Source organism: Toxotes jaculatrix, chromosome 13 (assembly GCF_017976425.1).
Source record: "Toxotes jaculatrix isolate fToxJac2 chromosome 13, fToxJac2.pri, whole genome shotgun sequence".
NCBI lineage: Eukaryota > Metazoa > Chordata > Actinopteri > Toxotidae > Toxotes > Toxotes jaculatrix.
Window position 1 is genome coordinate 18,367,611 of NC_054406.1, and position 20,169 is coordinate 18,387,779.

Genomic DNA, 20,169 nt, shown 5'->3' on the forward strand with positions numbered 1-20,169 from the left:
TAGGACTCAATCTAGAATGAGGGGTAATGTTGTTGACCTGTGAACTATGACAATCTGCAAATTGATCATGGAGCTTGTGAGAAAAAAAAAAAAAAATCTAATATTTATTTTATCATCAGCACTTCAGTAATCTAGTCTCCTCTGATCGAACAACTTGTAGGAGACATTTACCCTGCTTGCTCCATGTTATGATGCCATATTTAAGCTGAGACTAGTATTCATGTGTAGTGAAATAGGTTAGGCTGGTCATCAATCAGAGAACAGCCCTTATAGTAAATAGTGTCTCGTAGTGTACCATGGTGCAGTGACTGGTGTCCATAAACATTAGCAAAGATAAGACAAATTTGCATAAAAACCTTTCTATGCAAATGATTTCCAGTAGATGCTTGCCTCTCTACTATCCCTGTGAAACCATGCTAATTCTGGCTCCTCTGAGACCTCACAAGACTGCAAATAAAAACACTCAGACCATTAGAAGACTTTAACACTCGACGCGCCGACGCTGTGCTTTAGAGGAGAAAAAAAACATAAAGTGTTGTTTGTTTGTTCTTTGTGTTTAGAAAAGAAAACACACTTCTTTCATCAGATTTTGAGATAAACAAGGTCACAGAGATGGGGTGTTTGTATTGCTCTGAGTCAGAATATAATTGGCTGTGTTTTAAATTACACTGTAATTAGCATTTACCATGCCTAATTTGAGTGTGATAAGACAGAAGTCCCACAGGCTCCTACACAGGAAGTAGATGCAGTTTTTGTAGAGTGCAGTTCACACTCACATGTGCCGGAGTTTGATCAGTACCACTGCTCTGGATGGAGACTTTGACTGGAGTTGTTGCTGGAAGAGAAGTCCAGCTCTTAAAGGAGAATCGACTGTTCTTTTTTTTTTCTCTCTCTCTCTCTGCTTGAGGGTGGTCCAATTTCTATCAATTTCTAGAGATTTCTTTTTTTGTCCTTCTGCCCCAAATCTGTGATGTTTTACCAATGCAGTATGCAGCATAGCTGAAATGGAAAGCATAGAAAGAAAAAGACCTGGAGAGCAACCTTGGTGGTTTTCTGCTGCTGCTCCAGATCAGTTAACTGCTTTTAAAAGAAAGCTCGGCCCGTGTAAAAAAAAACCCAAACAACATTTTACCAAACCACAAGGTCAGACTGCCTTTGATTTCCAACAGAGCAGTTTGACTTTGCTTCCATCTTGATTACAGAGCAGGTCTGACTCTGGGTTCTGTGTTACTTCAGCAGGACGACTGTGGAGATCGGTATCTCACAGTAGCTATTTCTCAGCAGAGAGACATGCTTGTTCACCTAAATATTACAAGTAATATCAAACCCAGAAATGTGCACTACAATATCTAAATTTTAATTGTTGTAAGAATCTGGTTTGTGTCCTACTTTCTCAGTGTCCAGTGCAAGGGTTTATTTCAAGACGGAACATTTGAAATTCAACAAACACACAAGGAAACATCCATCATTGAATAGGCAGAAACACCAGTTTGTTTGTTTGGTTTTTTTTTCATCTACATTTTACTTAATAGACAGGAAAGCTATTCAGCCACAAGACATGCTGTGTTTTGGGTAATGGACGTGACTCACTTTTTCTCGACTGGAGGAACTTGCCCTCCATCCTCGCTGTTCCTCTCTCTCCACCTACACATATAACCTGATGCTGAATGTATCAGATTCATCGTCAAGTCACTCTGGAAGATGTAGGAATCACTCACTGAAGTGGAAGTAGACAAGGCAGCTTGACTACAAACAGAATGAATTACAGCACCTCATCATAAAGACGTGGAATGCAGTGGAGATCTCATATTGACGATATGAAATTGTATCCTTGTTATAGGATCTTCTAATGCTCTATTGTATGATCCTGTTGTGTAGAAAGAGAGCGTATGTTATCTGATCCATCCAAACTATGCAAACATGTCTGTTTTCCCCTCCATTAATTAACATTGTAACAGACTAAGATTAATAAAAAAACATTAAAAATCTGTTAGACTTTCTGCTCTTTCATCTAAACCTGGGGCGGATGTTTGTGTCTTGTGTCAGGAGTCGAGGAGGAGTTCCTCCCCTGCATGCAGCAGTGCCCCGAGGAGCTGCACCTAGAGGAGCCCCTCCCAGCCGGGTTCCATCCTCCAGAGGGAGGGGGGTGCAGAGAGCCAGAGGTGCCCCACCAGCTGCTGGATACCGGCCGGCTCCTCCCATAGTCCAGGACACATATGGAGAATACGTGAGTGCATTACAACTGTACTTCTAAATGGGGTCAAGACCAAGTCACCATGTATACAAATACACTTGTGCTTGTCATTGGCTTAAACTGTTAGTCTGTAGCACTCCTTGTGAAAAGGAAGCTGATCCACATGTGAAAAATTAGATTAGCATCCCTCATGACCGTCTGAGGACGATTACATCCAATTAAAACGTCTTTCCTTTAATTGTTTGTAGCTTTGGGAGACAAGTAACAAAGACAAAACAGGGGGAGGAAAGTACAGCGTATCTCTGAAAAAGCTGACACAGGAAACAGTGTACCGGCAGTCATCCACCAGTGACTGCAGACTATCAGCAAGAATATCCCAAACAATTAGTTATGTTTAGTGCAAGTAGTCAGTGGCAATGCAGGAAGCAGGAAGGTGAGTCCTTTATGTGGGTGTGGTCAGGATGGTGGATGTGCTTAAAACATGTCAGACTTTTTTACAGTGGACCAGAGTTTGCATCTTGTTACAAGCCTGCAGCTAACACTTCCCTTTTTATTAACCATAACTATGATCTGAACCCTAATCTTAACCAATTAGAATTTTAAAAAGCAGTTGGCATTGGATGTAAGCCAAGTATAGCAAAATCGACTCAATATTGCCATGTAATGTTCTTGTCTGGAAACAGGATTGTTGCAGTAGTTCTGATAAATACTGTAAGACTTGGGTTGGTTTTCATAATACAGTTCACATTTAGTTAGTTCAAATATTTGCTTCTCGTTGCATCTGTAAATACAGACAGTTTTTTGTTTTATTTGGCCAGGTTTTGTAAGATTTCTCCCTCCACTGCAAATGATTATTTAAAAATGACATTTAAAAATTCAACATCAAATTCTTTTTCCACTGACAATGTCCCAGTTACTCTGGATCAGAGGTTTTCAAACTGTGATTTGTACATTCCTGGGGGGGAGGATGGAGGATTTAAAAGGGGAGGGTGTGGAGGGAGAGAGGCGAGGCAATGACACTTGGTGAGCTGAAAGGATCAGGACCGTTCTGGTGATCTAAAAACAACAGTTAGTTAGTTATTGTAGTTTGCTTGCTCATTTGTCCCACTCACCAACACGGTCAGCAGCTGCTGCAGCAGTAGTGGTTGTAACACACACACAAATTAAATACTTTAAAACCCTCTGTGCCCGATTGCCTCAATCTGTGCCAAACATAACTCAGTAAAGTGCGGACACAGACATGAGACACATTTTTAGATTCACACTTAAACTTTCAGAAGATATTTTTATATCTGATGTCCACTGCGAATACGCATCCTTAAATCGGCTTAGAGATCATAGAAAAGAAATGTTTCTTGTAACTGCAAAACTCTCCTGAGACTCATCTTGTTTTTATGTTTCCTTCAATATCACAGTCATCCAGTGACAGTTGTCTGTACATCCATGAGCACACTGCAAACATGAAGTGCTAATACCTAATTTAACGTACGTTTAATGGTGCTGATTTGAGAAAATGTAAACAAATGTAGGCTAAAAAAAAACATGACTTTAGCTGTGGGTTATAACCCACAGCTAAATTATAGGAACACATTATAGGAACTGTAGTTATAAAGTTTAGAGCATTATCATCCCCCAAATACAAGTAAGATCAATTAATATTATTTTTTGAGCAGCTGCTCTAGATAATCAAGACTATTTATTTGGAAGAAAGTAGTTCCAATAAAAACCGATTACAGCAGGGTTTCTGAATTATCCACAAATTCAGTTCCATTTATCTCCATTGTATTGGGGAGGCTGGAGAAATATTACAGCCAAATAACTCAAAACTCCAGCGCATAAAACCAAAACCATTGACATGACTAAATATTATACTATATTATGTGTGGTGTGAGAGAATGTGTTGTTTTGTAATTTGGGTGAAATGACCCTTGAAAAATGCCCATTTCAGCACAAGATATCAGCTGATATCAATATATCAGGTGTTTCTGTTAAATATCAGCCTGTATGAGCTGAATTCAAACAAGTATGCAACACTGAACAGCTCATTATATTTAGCTGTTTGTCTGGATCAAGATTGGGCATGAAGAGTGTGAAGTTGATGTTGTAACTATGTAGCTGCGATTTGGTCCTGTAGCTTACCTGAACAGTCTTTTGGGAACCTGGCTGTAATATCAACAGCTGCCAGAGATGAATATATTAGGTTTAGAGTCAGGGCCTTTGTGCATTAGCCAAGAGAGTCTCCTGCCTCACTGTCAAGGCTAGTTCCCCAGGGACACCAGCATCAACACTGCATATTTAGCAGATAGAAGGAGAGAGGAGGTGGCCCGAGTTGGAAAATTGCCCCAGCAGCCCATACCTAACCACATCTGACAGGTTTATTCAGAGGTTGCAATTCAAATGCGTGGAGGTCGTAGAGAATGACTCCTGGACCAGCTGTTTCCCATCATTGTCACAGTTGTAAACTGCATCCCCCGACACCTGCACCTGTGTATCTGAGTAGGGGGGAAAAAAAAAGCCCCCCAGCATCTGCCAGATGATAAATCTAACCACATCGCAGCAAATTAGAGGCTGAATGAGTTGCTGTGTGTTATCTGAATACATCACCATCCCAGGACAAGTGTTCTCCATCAGGTGCTGACAAATAGGCTCTTGTATTCATCAATGAAATGACAAAGGGATGTTTCTTGTTCACATTTGTTGCCTTAATTTATCACTGCTTAGCATCCACTCATATGCATGTTCGCATCGTTCTCTTTCTGCTGCGTGGCATCGCCACGGGCCAAAACATTTGTTCAGCTGGAGGCATTTTCTTCTTCTTCTCTTGTTCAGACAAAAGGCACCAGACCTGGGTTGACTCTTGGTGATTTTGTCACAATGATGGCATGGCTGTGTACAGTATCTTTGTCTGGATGGTTTTTGGTTTACATAATCCACCTCTGTTAAAGCTTCTGTTTGAACTAGAAGTATCAGTATCAAATTACTCTGAGACCCATTGTAACCAAACAAAATCACAGAAATGTTATTATCCCATGATCCAGTCTCGGCAGCCCCATCAGTCTTGAATGGTTACTATGATTGCAGCTAAATCTCATTTCATGTAATTCATTAGGCGCACTGAGATCTCTGTCTTACCTGCCGCTAATCCCATTGGAGAAGAATTAAACATGATGTAATTCTCAATTCAGAAATAAGGAAGCATGTTATCTTTTTGTGCAGTTTGAAACTGAAGAGGCAAATCAAAGCAGCAGAGCTTTGCTTTCATGCTGAATCTAGGGCTATACGTTTGTGTAACTGTGTTTGTTTTCTGTTTACACTGAAGCTCCATTCCTTTGGGTGTGAAGACCAAGAAATGTGCAATGCACGTGGGATGGCATTATTTATGTTAAATCCTCCAGATACAATAATCCGTTCTGAGTATTGTGGGTTCTTTCTGACTGTTGCAGCACTAAAAAAACTCATCCCCCTCAGGCACTTCTCCGCGTGTCCAGCCCTGTCGTGAGCCAAGTGTTGTTAATTGAATCATGTTCTCTATGGCACTGTCCTTGTAGCAGTTTTAATCTAAATTGGGTGTAATGGCTAGGAAAATATTTCAGATACAGTAATAAAGAAGTTGCATCCAACTGGTGCGGCAGACAAGACCAGTCATGAAGATAAGATTGAAACCTGTTCACATGGGACAAAACCTGTGATTTGTAATAATTGCGGAGAAAATGTAATTATTTTTTATCTCTTGTAAATGTGAATCATCTAGAATTAGCCTTGTAAATTTGACAGTGTCCCTATTATTTTTTTAAAAACACGGCTGTAATTTTTATTTGTAGTGCAAATTATCTTTATGAGCTGTGCTGGCAACATGGCTGTGGGTCATTCAACTACTTTGGTCCAGACTGAAACATGTCTATGATTACTTAATGGATCAGCATAGACTGATGACCTGCCCAGGGTGTATCCTGCTTCTTGCTCAAGTAAGAGCGTGGATAGGCTCCACCGTCCATGACTCTGCACAGCAGAAGCAAGTGCAGTCGAGTACAGTCAGCTCCCATCAGACATATTGATATCAAATTTCATTTTCCAGTGCGGATGTGCTTCTGCAGGGCTAATTCACAAAAGACATGAATTCCTCAGATAATACCTGGTAGATGGAAGTAGACTTTAAATAAAACGGTCAAGATCAAAACCAAAGGTGTTAAAATAACGGAAAGAAAAGACATTTGTCAAGTATAACACAGGGTAGTGATACTTCAACTTGATGCATGGGGCCAACGTTTTGGCATCCTCAATCTGATAGCGTGAGTTGTGTTTCTACCCCTGCAGCAGAAAAGCTTGAGCAAATTCCAGCCTGTTCAGCTTTCCGAGATATGCTGGCAGGAAAAGCTGAATAAATGACACATAACTACTTTGAGGAATTTTAGACCAAGACAGATGACCGAGGGTTGCAAGTACTGGATTATTTGGTTTTTTTTAGAGCAATATCATGGGGTGTTATTTTCCTTTTATCGTTGAGAAGTTAAGAGCAGCGTGCGGCACAGCTGTACGGAGGCGAGACGTTTTTTCTTTGAACAGATGGTATCGTAATTTAGTCGTCTGGTAGGAACAAGGCTTTGCTTCTTCTTTTGATTTGCTTAATTTTCTTGCTTTGTTGTTTGCATTTGTGGTACCTTTTGGGTTTGAGCAAAGGCCACGCAGCATGTCCGGCTTCCTTACAAAGTTCATAACGTGAGGACAGCGTATTGTTGAACTCATTTGGATATAGTACAGTGTGTAGGGAACAAATCCAGTGCCTGAAAAGCCTGCTCTGGGTGTCAGTGGCATCCTATCTGTTACAGTGGTATTGTAGAGCACGGTGGAGCGGCTGTGATACTGCTGTTGTAACATGCAGTGCCAGGCCCTCTGTTAGTCTTCAATGGCCTCAGAGGCCAGCCGTTATCTTTTAACAACACACCTCTCAGCCATCCACTGGCATACAAATGAAAGACTCACTTAGGGGCTGCTCTCTCTTTCTCTCTCTCTCTCTCTCTCTCTCTCTCTCTCTCTCTCTCTTTCTCCTCTCTGTCTCTACTCCCCCCATCAACCCCTCACTGTCACACTAATCCTGTTTAGTGTTGGAAACACTGTACTGTTGCGGTATTGTTGCGCTATTGTGCTCTCCAAGATATTCTGAGTAAACGATATATCAATACGGACACATGAGATAGTATAATAGCCTCACTCACGTGTCAGACGCCATAGAAAAGAATCATTTTAAATGTGCCAACATGATTTATAAACCAAGCATGTTTCTCCTCTCAGCTTGCTTGTAACTCAATTATAGAGCAGCTGCTCTAATAAATGGCAATAACATGCCATTGTTAAAGTTTAATGCGGCCCTTAATACCAGGGCAGCGTTGTCCAATGTGAGTGGACAGCACACAGATAGAGTTGCCATTGAGACGAGGGGAGGAATGGTACACGACTTGTGCTGAAAACTACTCAGGGTATAAAGAACATGCTCTGTACACACTTAATATGGCCTTCATCAGCAACAGCTACAGTGCTTTGTGTACTATGACACAGCACTGTGAACGAGAAGAAACAATAGGTTGGTTTGTAGTGAAGTGACGGATTTAGGGAGAGAAATATGGTTCAGAAGTAGCTTCCAGTGTTACTTTCTGATTTGGTGACCTCTAGACCTTTTGTCTAGCACATAGTCACTTAAAAATCATAAAAAAAACATGTCATAGGAAAAAAATGCCCACACAAATTGGTGGAAGGCAGAATCAATTTATTATGTGTACAAAAGGTGACAAGATGGGAAGGTTTTGTTTGTTAGACCATCACCAGTTTAACTTACAGCTGTACAGATGTGTTTGGAGAAACTTAATAAGACAAACATTAATAGTCAGGCAAAGAAGATACAGATACTTCTACATGGTTCAAAGGTGCATGTATACATTTCCAGTACAGGAGGTTTTATGACCACACCCACACTCAGTTTGCAGTTTGTTATGCACACCTGGCTCAAACTGATGCAGTCTAATACAACAGTCCTGTAATAAATCCTGTTATGGAGGTGCTGATTCAACAGTATGACAGTTTTGGAGGCTGTAGTTTCTGGTGCTGCTTTACTGTATTGCATTATAAATACAGGTGTTTCTGTTATTTATCCTACCAGCAGTGTTGAAAATCAGCCAGGGATGCCATGCTGTCATTACATAAAATCATGTAAAGCTGAATATTAAATTTGTCTCTGAGAACCAAGTGGCAAAGTCCTAATGATACGTGGACAGCCTTGACCACTGGCTCCTTTCAAACATGTCAAACTGTCTGTGAGCAATACACTGAACCCCAACTGCTCGTGTTGCTCAGCCCAGTGCCTTGCATGGTAGCTTTCCACTAACACTGTGTGACTGTGTGTGTCAATGGGTGATTGAGAGGCAAATTGTAAAGCACGTTGGATAAAAGGTCTGTGTAAGTGCTTCCCTCTTACTTATTACACTTATTCCATTTGTGAAAAAACAGTAGAATCTCACTGCTGAGTAATGACTGCACATGAAAAGAAATGTTATAGAAACATCCCCTGTTGCCTTCATAGCACAGTAATATATATATATATATATATATATATATATATATATATATATATATATATGTATATGTATATGTATATATATATATATATATATATATATATATATATATATATATATATATATATATATATATATATATAATAAAGGATTTCTTATCTTATATCTTATCTTATCATATCATATATATATATATATATATATATATATATATATATATATATATATATATATACACACACACACACACACACACACACACACACATTTCTTCACCATATGTCATGATCAGTCCCTCCAGTGACTCTTTTTTCATACTCTGTTATTTGGTTTCTGTTTTTCTGGACTATGTTTCCTGTTTCCTGTTTTATTTTGAAATCATCTTTCTTGTGTGTCGGTTATGGTGCTACTTCCTGTCTTTGTGTTTTCCCGCCTTTGTGATTGTCTGCCCTGTCCTGATGAGTTTCGCCTGTTCCCAATGACCCCTGCCTCCCTCTTTGTTCCCTTTCCTCCTGGTCAGTTTGTCTGTGTTGTTCCCACATGTTCTTTCTTCAAGGTTCTCATTGTGTTGGATTTTGTTTTCTTTCTGTATAGTTCCTTTGTGTTTCCTTGCATGTCCCTGAGTTATTGCCCCCCCACGTAAATTTTGAGTTTTGTTCCTGCCTGCCTGGACTCTAGTTTCTCCACCCGTCAGCCTGTAAGCCTATTCTTGTTATTAAAATACCTTCACTGAATCTTCCTGCTTCAGTGTCTGCATGCAGGTCCTTTCCCTGTGTTCCTGACCTCCACAGCAATAACATGAGGAACTAGAATTCATTAAGCCAATTTAGAAACAAATCAAAGTGAACATTTGAAGGTGTAGGAGAGACATTTCCTTGGTTTGAAGATCTCTGAGGTTTCAGTGATGAACTGAACCTTGTGCTGCTGATCTGAAACAACATTGTATTAAACTATTAAAAGTTCATGATATTAGTTGCTTGTGTGACTGGTACAGCCCACACAGCTCATTATTTTTAATTAACCCCACCTTTTCTGTTCTGTTGCTCTGTGTCATTAACCACTGAAAACTCAGCTCTAAAGGCAGTCAGATGTCTCTTCCTCTGATTTCCTAATGAAAGTTTTTCACATGAGATCTTTATTAATCTGCAGCCAAGAAGTCTTGTCCCAAGGCCTACTGTTAATTTCTGATGTTCACAAGTTCACTTTCCATATATAGTCCTGCTGGACTAGAAACGTCATGTCTGGATTCTAATTAGCTATGTTGACTTACTTTAAGATAATAAACAGCAGGGTTTATTTTTCATCGCAGCACATGATGTCTACATTATGTACATGCAAAACACCAGTTGTGTGTGTGCCATATATTAGGAGCCAATTACAAATAAGTATTGTTATTTTTTACCTGAAAAAAGTATAAATTACATTAAAATGCAGTTCCCCTTTGGTTTAGTCTTATTTATGTTTATAACAGCAAAGCCTAGCTATGGCCTTATCTTATGTGCAGCAAAAGTATGCGGTCAGCATGTTGTAACCAGTGAGGACAGCTGACTTTGTAATCTTGCACAGGTTTTGACTGTCTTCATGTTTTTGTACTCAAAGTATCTCATTTGACAACTGAGCCTGCCTTAACAACTTCAGCTACATGATTTTACTTTTTGTCCTGCTGAGATTCCTGTCATTCAATATTCATAACCACGCTTGTTTATTCCAGCCTGCAATAGTTACTGTATAATAGAGACAGCATCTAAATAGATAGAAATAGAATTATGAGAGTTATGAGACAGAAACGAGTATGTTTCTGACAAAAACAAACAGAATTTCAATTTCAACTCTGTTGACATTTCTAGCAACACACAAAGTAACTTAACTAGGTGCCTTTTTAGTTAAAGCTTTTTCAGAAATTTCCACTTTAGTTGTGACTTTATGTTGTGTCAGTTTTTTTTCACCACTTTAAATGCTGAAGTATGAACAGCTGATTGTAACCTGGTTCATATATACAGTATATACAAACAGTTGCTTTAGAAAAAAAGTTGTTTCTGTTGTTTTTTCCTCACCTTGACCTTTGTAGTGTAATGGAGCTCTGCCCAGACTATCTAAGGGTACTGTCATACTTCATTTCCAAAGACCAACATCTGGACAACTGATAAGAGCATGGGGTTGGCTCACTTAGTCTACAAAATACAGTATCATCAGCCTCTTTGGTCTGATGATAATGTAATACGTACTCATGATCAGGCCTGGTTCTTGAGCCAGATCAGAATGTAAGTGATGATGATAAATATCCATCAAGCAGATCCTGCATATTGTTTGATGTCTGTATTTGTTCATGGGTCCTGTTCTAACCTCCTATGGTTAACATAGGACTTTCATTTATTTATATAAATTTGTCTTCAAAGCATATAAGCAGTGTTGCTGCGACTGCTTGTTAATTGATTGAGTTCATTGATAGTGACTGTGAATGTATGACATATGGTCAGTGTTACCCACAGAAACTTTTACATACACACATATACCGTATGTAGCACTAGCCTTGTTATCCATCATTAGTGGATGGCTACATGTTGAGAGGAGGTTAATATTACAGAAGGCAAACTGAAAAATGCTGAATGTTAATCAGGAAGCAGTACATGGAAATAAATACCTATGATACCTGTACATTACAGTATGAAGCAACAGAAAATGTCTCAGACCTTTGACTCCTTGTGTATAGTTTCTGAGAGTGCCTACTTAAGCCTGTTCCCTTCTGAAATCACATCCACAGTCCACTTCACTCTATTTGTCACTTTATACTTATTAACCACAAATATTAAAATGTTTTCATTTTTGTCAGTGATGTGATTGTGATTATCTTTGACAAGAACTATTCAGAAAATCGTGAGGGTAATTATTTTGTCTTTTGTGTTTCAGCCGGCAGAAAAGGGTCATGGGGGGGAAATTGCAAATCAAAGCCTACAATTTTATCTGCCCGTTGAAAAGTGCTTTTAATTACAACCCCTTTGACAAAATGGCACTGCTTTTTGAGAAGTGCTGCTTTTATTGTTTTTAAAGGGTGTTCAAGGGTTTTAATATTGTCAAAAGTACAGTTGTTGACTAAACTTAGTCCTCGCATTAGCATGGGGAATTGTTGACTTTGCAAAAGCTCTTGTAGCTGCAGAACTACAAATGCCAGGAGGGACTTGAATTCCCTTTAGGCTACCTTTAGACAAATAGTCGAAAAGTTAGAAAGACCTCCACAAAAACCAACAGACCTCCCACTTTCATATAAACAACAAAGGAAATACAAACAACCACCCAATGGGATGACCAATGTCAGGTGAAAATGATTCCTTAAATGCACCTGCCAGTTTCCCCTCACTGTGTAAGAAAACTAATGTTTAAGCAACTGTTGCACCAAACCTAATATTTCCCCAAGAAAACAGGAAGTCTTAAAACATTTGGGTCTCTTTGTTGAGAGTCATATGTAGTTTCTTCACATGTACTTCGTTACTGGAGGATTAAAGATAAAAGAGTCAATTCAAACACTGTCATTTGGCAAATGCCTGCTTCTAATCAGGATTTAGGGCCTTAATAATAATATGGATGTGATGAGCATTTTCTTCTGCTGCTAACTCTTACAGACATTCATTTCAAGCATGCAAATCAGGGGCAGATGGAATTAGCCAGGAAGTGTGTGGGGGATGAGAGATGTGTCGCAAGGGGTCGATGCCTTTTGTGGAGCGTAAGTCCCATTTATCCCAAATTAGGACGGGGTGCGGCACTGGTTTCCTTTGATGTTCTTCTCGGCGGGGGCCTGGGTGGGGTGCAGAGGGGAAGTGGGGAGGGGGCGCGGGGCAGATTGCTAGTGCACAAACAGATGTTCAAGGCTCATCCTTTGAGATGGTGATGAAACGTAACCACAGCAAGAGTCTTTACATCCGACTGTCAGTCAGTTGACACAGAGACAAGAGCGGGGCTACAGTTGCCAGTGTGATTCTGCTGCATATGGGCTGCTGTACCAACAGCGGCAGATGAAGCAGTTGGACCTATATATGTGCTAAGTTGAAGGCTTCAGTGCCTTGGACTGTTTGTTATAAAAAAAAATAAAAAATATCCCTATAAGAATTTGATGGATAGAAAAACAATCCATAATAAAATACCATTATTTTCCCATTTAATCAGCCTCAGAAATTGTTGTAAACCAACATCAGAAAAGTATTTAGGTCACAAACAACACAGCACAAAGCAGCTCTTATTCTACATATGTCTTCTCAGCCTCTTCAACAGGCTTATGCTACTGCAGAGGTTGTCATGTCAATATCTCTTCAATGTTTACAGGCAGTTTTCATTTTGTGCCTCACTGACTGGTTGCATTTTGTCTCCCTTACTTCAGGAATATGATGATGGCTATGGAACAGCTTACGATGACCAGGGATACGAATCGTATGACAACAACTACAATAATCAAGGACAAAAGTAAGTTCTGCATTTTTTCCCTAAAAAAAAGCTATTAGGCATTTAGTCCAAGGAATTATGTTAAGATTGGATGTACCATAAGAGTGCGTTTTAGGGTGTTTCATCTCATTGTTTTGGTTGTACAGCCACAGCTGTCTTGTGTAGGGTCACTGTCACTGCTCTCATTGCCATTTCCAGGAAATTTTCATTTCTTGAAAAATTGTCAGATATTAATGTCACTTTGCAGGTGTTTCTATTATTTTGTCCATGTGGAATATCAGTAAAGATTAATAAAAAACTACCTCACTGTACTATGCAATACAATATTACTGCATCCTAAACTACAGACCATACAGTTAAATCAACACAGCAAAAAAAAACATAAGAAAACATTATAACCTTGATTAAGTTGAGATTTATTGCAGGACACTTAGATTTCATTCGTTTTAAGTAGATGTACCTAATAAACTGTTGACTGACTGTACTTACAAGGAAAAAATTCAAGGAATAAAAAAACTCAGAAATTCAAACTGGGTTATCATGTTGTCATGCTCTTTAGGGATCATACCAGGCCTCAAACATGACAGTGACAGTTCTCCAAACAGTTTGAGTGCACTGAATTAAAAAGCACTTGAATATGTATGGAGTTGAGGATTTATGCCAAAGTCAAAATCTAAAACACAAAATTTACAAACAGTGTCTAAGGTCAGTGAGTTTGCTGCTGGCCATTTGGACTTGAGTAAATATAAGGGAATAGGAGGTAAAACTGAGATTCTTGAGGACTGAGAACAGCTGGATTATGGCGCATGAGCTGTTAGGAGTGATTTATGCTCATTTTCTGCCCTGTTAGAAACTCTAAAGAACACTTCCTGCTAGTGAAGTGTTTTGTAGTGTGACTGTGAAGTGAGAAACGTTTTGACTGACCTTTGAGTTGTCCTTTAAGATCGACTCTTATCTTAAAGAACTATGAGAATATAACACCGAAGTCTTCAACTTCCAAATTCCAGTAAAGGAAAAATACAATGAGGCAAGTGTAGAAGATTTGAAAAGGCTGGATCCATAGCAGTGTCTCTAATCATTAGTCTAGTCATTATTAAGAAGCCAATCGCTATATCTGAGGCCTTAAAATAAACCTCCCTCTATGGACTCAGTGATGTAATCAGATTTTCCTACAAGGAATTAATTGCAGCTCATTACATTAAATGTATTATCTTTGTTTTAATCACCCTTAAAAGTATCTGTCCTAAGGTGCATTTTCCTTGATGTGTTCCTCATGTCAATGCAAAACAAACAGTCATAGTACTATGTTGCTCCATTTAACTGAGGGTCCTGCACAGCTGAATGCAGAATATTGATTTTCTTATATCCAGGGAGCTATCGCGCTCTCCGAGCCACACAAGGTCAAAGGCTTTCACACTGGTTTGTTGATGCCCCATTGTATTTTATCAGCACACAATGTGATGCATTTATGTATGCCTGTGTGCGTCACTTCAAAGGAAGAATGATTGTTGGCACATTTAGTGTGTCAAAAATTGGACTGAATTGGCAGCAGCAGGAAAAAAGGAAAACAGAGACAGAGAAAAAAAAACATTATTCTGTCCCTTTGGCTTTTGTGAGTAGGGTGGTCAATGTTTTCTTTTGTGGAGGTGTCTGGATGTATGTCATCCAGGCTTCATCCATCTTTTGTGCTATCTCTCTTTTTCCTTTTTCTTTCTTTCTTTTTTTTTTTTTTTGGGCCAGATCACACATGCACACATTCCTCTTCCTCGAACACACCGATGGATGTATCATGAAGTAGCTCAGAGATGGTCACCGGATGGATGCCGGTCTGCCTCAGGAATCAGCTATTTGTTTTAAAAGCAAAGAAAACCATGGGGGTGGGGGGTGGAGGGGGACGAGGCAACTAATAGGGACCCCACAGCTAAGTCTGGGCCTCCAGAGGCAGCTGATTCACTTTCTACTTCTCTTATTTTTGTGCCCTGTGTTTCTCGGTGGAAAAGGTTACAGTTGGTACAGGCTGACATGGTGCATGTATACAACTATACAAGCTGGGATTGATCAAATTTTGACCATTTGTTCATAAACACAGGATTTATTGTTGGACATGTTTTTATTTGTCCTTTGTTTAGTCCTGTGCACATAATTAAAATGCTCTCATGAAACTGACAACTTCAAATTTTAAATAAAGGAAAATAGTAATGTAATTAAATACTTCTATTTCAGGCCACGGGGCCATATTACATACTACGTTACGTTCCCACAGTAATCCATTTATTAAGATTAATTATTGCATTGTAGCAACAGGAATTAAGACTGCAACATAATACTGAGCCTCATAGCTTCTTTGCTGGTGTGTGTGTGTGTGTGTGTGTGTGTGTGTGTGCGTGTGCGTGCGTGTGTGTGTGTGCGTGTGTGTGTATGTGCGTTTGTGTGGACAAGAACTCTCCTAACAATGTTTCTCGCAGCCTAAGGAGCTCCCACTCACCAATCTGAGCTCTGACTGCGTGGCAGGATTTCAGTTGCCGGAGGATAACAAGCAGAACAATTTACAGTCTCTGTCATGGTATTACCCCAGTGGCTTATGCTAGAAACAGGCCTGCCATTTGTGAACAGGAAGGGAAAGGAAGAGGACGGTTTTTAGCGGCTGTTCTTAAAAAGATTGCAATGCTGCATCAGTGAATATATTGATACCTTAATTAACTTGAGATATATTTCCATGTTGCATGCTATTCATTCATTCGTTTGGGCGATGTCTACCAACTGGCATATGACGACGTCTACGGTGAAACATTGCAATGGACGATGGACGCCATCGTCCATTTATTTTGTTGTTTGAACTGAACAACAAAATAAATACAGCCCTCCCTCCTTCAGAGGCTCTGCTCCCCAGATTCATGGACACGCATTGTCAAGATTGGTCAATTGGTCAATGTTGGAATCCAGAGCATCATGTACGAAGTTGAAGTGGATTCTCTTTCTCGTAGATGAAGCAAAACAAACCTTATAATATAAATTGTATGCACACAAAGCAGCATCCAACATAACAGAGTAAAAACTAGTGAGAGTTAGTTGTTTAGATTGTTTTTACAAAACCACAGAAACAGAGGAGAGGAACATAGGTTTGTAGCTAAGCTAACAAGGAAGGTAACTTTACCTGGCATAGCATTTCAAATTATGCATCAAGCCAAATAACCCCACTGAGCTAGTATACTTGTGTTTTTAGGTTTTGTGGCTATAAAACTCATAGCCCATATGTTAGTGCTAAATTAATTAGATGCAATCAGAATATTATGATAATTGGCTTTGGCACTGGTTGAAATAATCTGTGAAGCTGAACTGAAACATTCACTGATCCCAACATCTCGAATGTTTTTGTCTTTATTTCACTGAAAATTTACATGTCAAGACCTGTCAAAATCTTAACTACTGAATAATTTTTAAAAATTATATTAGTGACTTTAACATTGTACTTAAATTCAGATTCAGATTCAGAGAACTTTATTTGTCCCCAGGGGGCAATATAAGGCACATTGAGCAGCGTGAGGTGGAAAACAAGACACTTTAAAAAAAATAGGGAAAAACACAATATATACAACATATATACAAAAAAGTACTGCAGTACTCTAGTACATATACTCAGTCACTTTACATCTCTGTGTGTCACTGCCCAGCAGATGATCTTAATGTTCTCTGCTATGTTAAACTGAAATAAAATGTTATGCTGCACATTACCGTCCTCATAGGCAAAAAAACAGCACCCACTGACAAATGAGACAAGACAATCTGTGTAACTATACTGTACACATTGTGTCACACAGAACTAAGTAATTTAGACATAATTAAATTTGAAAGGCAAATAAGGCACTCACAACCTTAAGACATGAGACTTAAAGTAAAAAGCAGTTTTTAGATGCCCTGAAGACATTTCACGACATTTAAATCTTTCAGAAGAGAGCTGACGCCTGGGGGAACCTCGTGGAACGCTACCTCAGCATGACAGCCATGGCAGTCGGTCCGCCAGCTCCCAGATCACAGCCTCCTTTTACCGTGTTTATACAACACAGAGCACTGAGCTATCATCTTTTTCTTTCCTTTTTTTTGCCACAAGAGAGGCTGCAGAGGGCTTCATCTCAGGAGAGTTAGCGGAAGCTACAGCGGTTAGGTACCAATCAAGTGCTAAGGTCAAGGAGGCTGCTTGTGTGGAGAGCGTCTTTAATTTTATTAGCAGTGAGAAGGTGACGTCTCTGTAGGGAAATGAGAGGGATGGCAGCTGTGGCACAGCCCTGGCCGGACACTTGGTGAGGTCACGGCGAGGTCGTCTCGTGCAGCTCGGGTGCGATCAAAGCATTATTTCATTCTTGACACCTCAGAGACTGCCGGCTGCTGACACCTCGCACCTTCCCTTGCACCTTGCTTTGGTACGCTACGTCGTGGGCTGTTTCCCGGAGGCCGGCGGGTACAAGGATAGCTCTGTGACAGTGTTTTAAAGGGCAGACGTATCCCCGAGGAACAACTGTAAATCTTGGTATGAGAGACGGGCACGGAGGAGAGCAGAAGAGGAGAGTGTCATGGTGTAGCACTTTACAATCGATTCCTTGAAAGAGCCCCAAAACTACTGACTACTAACAAGCCTCAACACCAGCACACACACAAACCTCCACTCTGACTATTATTCAGTCAATCACTTAGGGGCTAGTTAGATATTTTTTACACTGCCAAATACTACAAAAAGACTATAATATATCTGCAGGGGCTGATGTGTGAATATTTCATTAGGATGGTAAAAACATTTCTTTATCAAACACTGGAAAGTAAGACATCCAACTTCCTTGACAGTTTTGTCAATGTAGAATCTTTCTGTGTGCTCATTCAGACAACGAACACTCATTTTACAACACAGAGGGAGAGCCTGATGTGGCTAACAAAAGCTAATGCTAAGGCATATTCACAAGTGTGCTTGTAGCTGTCTGCTTAGTGCTGTAACATAAAGGAATACCACAAAAGAGCTGCCAGCATCCAGCTTACTGCTATAAAATGTGTCCATTAATAGCAGTGAATCATTGGGTCCTCCAGCAAAGTACTATACAGGCCTGTGAATACAGAAGTAAGGATAGAAAGTTTATGATCAATATATACTGTCTCATATCTATGGTGTCACCAGTGGTAAGCAGTGGTGTGGTCATCAAGGCAGCTCAGCAGCTAAGTAGTCCTCAGTGCCAGTAAGGTGAAAGTTGGTGACGGACCTATTTGTTTGCGTTAGATTTACTATAAATATGTTTTTTTTTTAACAACTCTTACTGGAAACTCAGGCGTGAGCGGTTCCTAACTGTAACTCTCTGACTCTGACCTCAATTCGGCCGTCTCTGTCACCTGTCTGTCTGTCTGTCTGTCTGTCAGCAGCTGACGAGCAAAGAGGACAGCACCAAACCAAACTGTCCACCAGGCTGACTGATTTACTGATAAAATTTACTGATAAAAATAGTTTCCAATAGGCTGTGTGATGATCATACACGAAGATTTCCCTGCCCACAGTGTCAGGCAGCGTGAATCTGCCTACAGTGAAACCAGAAAGCTCACAGTGACACAGGAAGATCACCAAAGCCAGTACGATTCATCCTTTATAACATTTCATGGCAACTCATATGTTTTGCATTGTTTCCAGAACCCTTGGCAGCAGTTTGACCTAACTGGGTTAGGTGGTTGTTTAGCCTAGCTAAGCCTAGTCTTAATTTTTTGCCTTGTTTTCTTTTGCTGTATCTCCAGAGGACCACGTGGTGATGCAAAGTGTTTGAACAGTCAGCCGGAGGTCCGCTTGTTGTGTCAAAGCCCCAAGGCAGACAACATCCATTTAGTACAATGCATTGTCTTTTTTTTGTTGTTGTTTGTTTTTTTGTTTTATAGCACAGAGTGGCTGTGTTTGCCGTATGCTTCTGAAACACCCGCGGTTGCTTCACAGATGCTGGTAACCTAGATGCTGTTTTCAAGGTAGACAGCTCGTCAAGATGAGTGACAGGTAGTGTGGCGGGAATTAGACCGTCTGAGGGGACAGAGGGTGGGATTTACACCGCTCTCTCTGTCTCAAGACAAAGAGTGGCATATTGTAAATTTAATGCTCTTTCAACAAGACATAACAAAATCTTTCACAGATTCCAGATAGTCAGAATGCAGCAAACCCAAACATGTCTCCAGATGAAGGATTTTAAAGAATACTGTGGACTGACTTGACTTGAAGAGGCAGTGTTTTCCCTGAAGGATGATTTCATGTACTTTCCAAAAGCAAAAATGGTCCGCTCAAAACCAGAAAGAAGACTCATTTATAAAGTCAAATCTTTGCCGTAGGCCATTTTGTCCCTCTTTGTGACTCTTCAGCAGGGGGTCAGCAGTGGAGATAGCTTGGCAATCAGCCACCACATTGAGCAATCACCAGTATATCCAAAAGGAGGGTTTCCATTTGAAATTATGTGAGCTTCATTTCATACTAAATGGTGAAAAAAGGTAGTGCTGCTTTTTTTTTTTTCCCCCATCCATTTTCTTTGTATTGTTGTCTGTGGAAATCACCAGAGCCAGTATAATCAGAGCATTCAGTGTGAGGCTTTCTTCGTCAGCGTTTTACTTTTTCAACCTTGTGCCAAGAATAAATGAAAAACATGATTACACAAGAGGCATCAAGGAAGTATTTGCGCTTAAGGATTTGCAGTCATGATCAGTTAAAGTGTGCAATATGCAAGAAATAGGCTAACAGACAAAAAGCAGCCTCTCTCCACATCAGGCCGGCGCTGTATTACCTCTGCAGCCCTTCATAATGTCCTACTAGATTTCTTCAGATTTATCACAGAGGACTGGAAGAGTAATGGCGATGTAAGAAAACAAAGTCCACTAGGGACATGTACTACATCATTCAGATTTAACACCGCCATCTGTTTCGTGATGCCCAGGAACGGCAACATCAGTGCTTAAGACAAAGCATTTACACAGATG

General features: G+C 40.0%; 1 protein-coding gene across 1 annotated transcript in view; it reads left to right on the forward strand.

The window, feature by feature from the left end:
* The window catches only part of khdrbs3 (KH domain containing, RNA binding, signal transduction associated 3), an 87,932-nt gene that overhangs the window by 60,522 nt on the left and 7,241 nt on the right, over window positions 1-20,169 (forward strand). Inside the window, exons 6-7 of the mRNA XM_041053761.1 lie at window positions 2,047-2,227; window positions 13,130-13,212. Coding sequence (XP_040909695.1) covers window positions 2,047-2,227; window positions 13,130-13,212 — 264 coding nt within the window. The remainder of the gene's footprint in view (window positions 1-2,046; window positions 2,228-13,129; window positions 13,213-20,169) is intronic.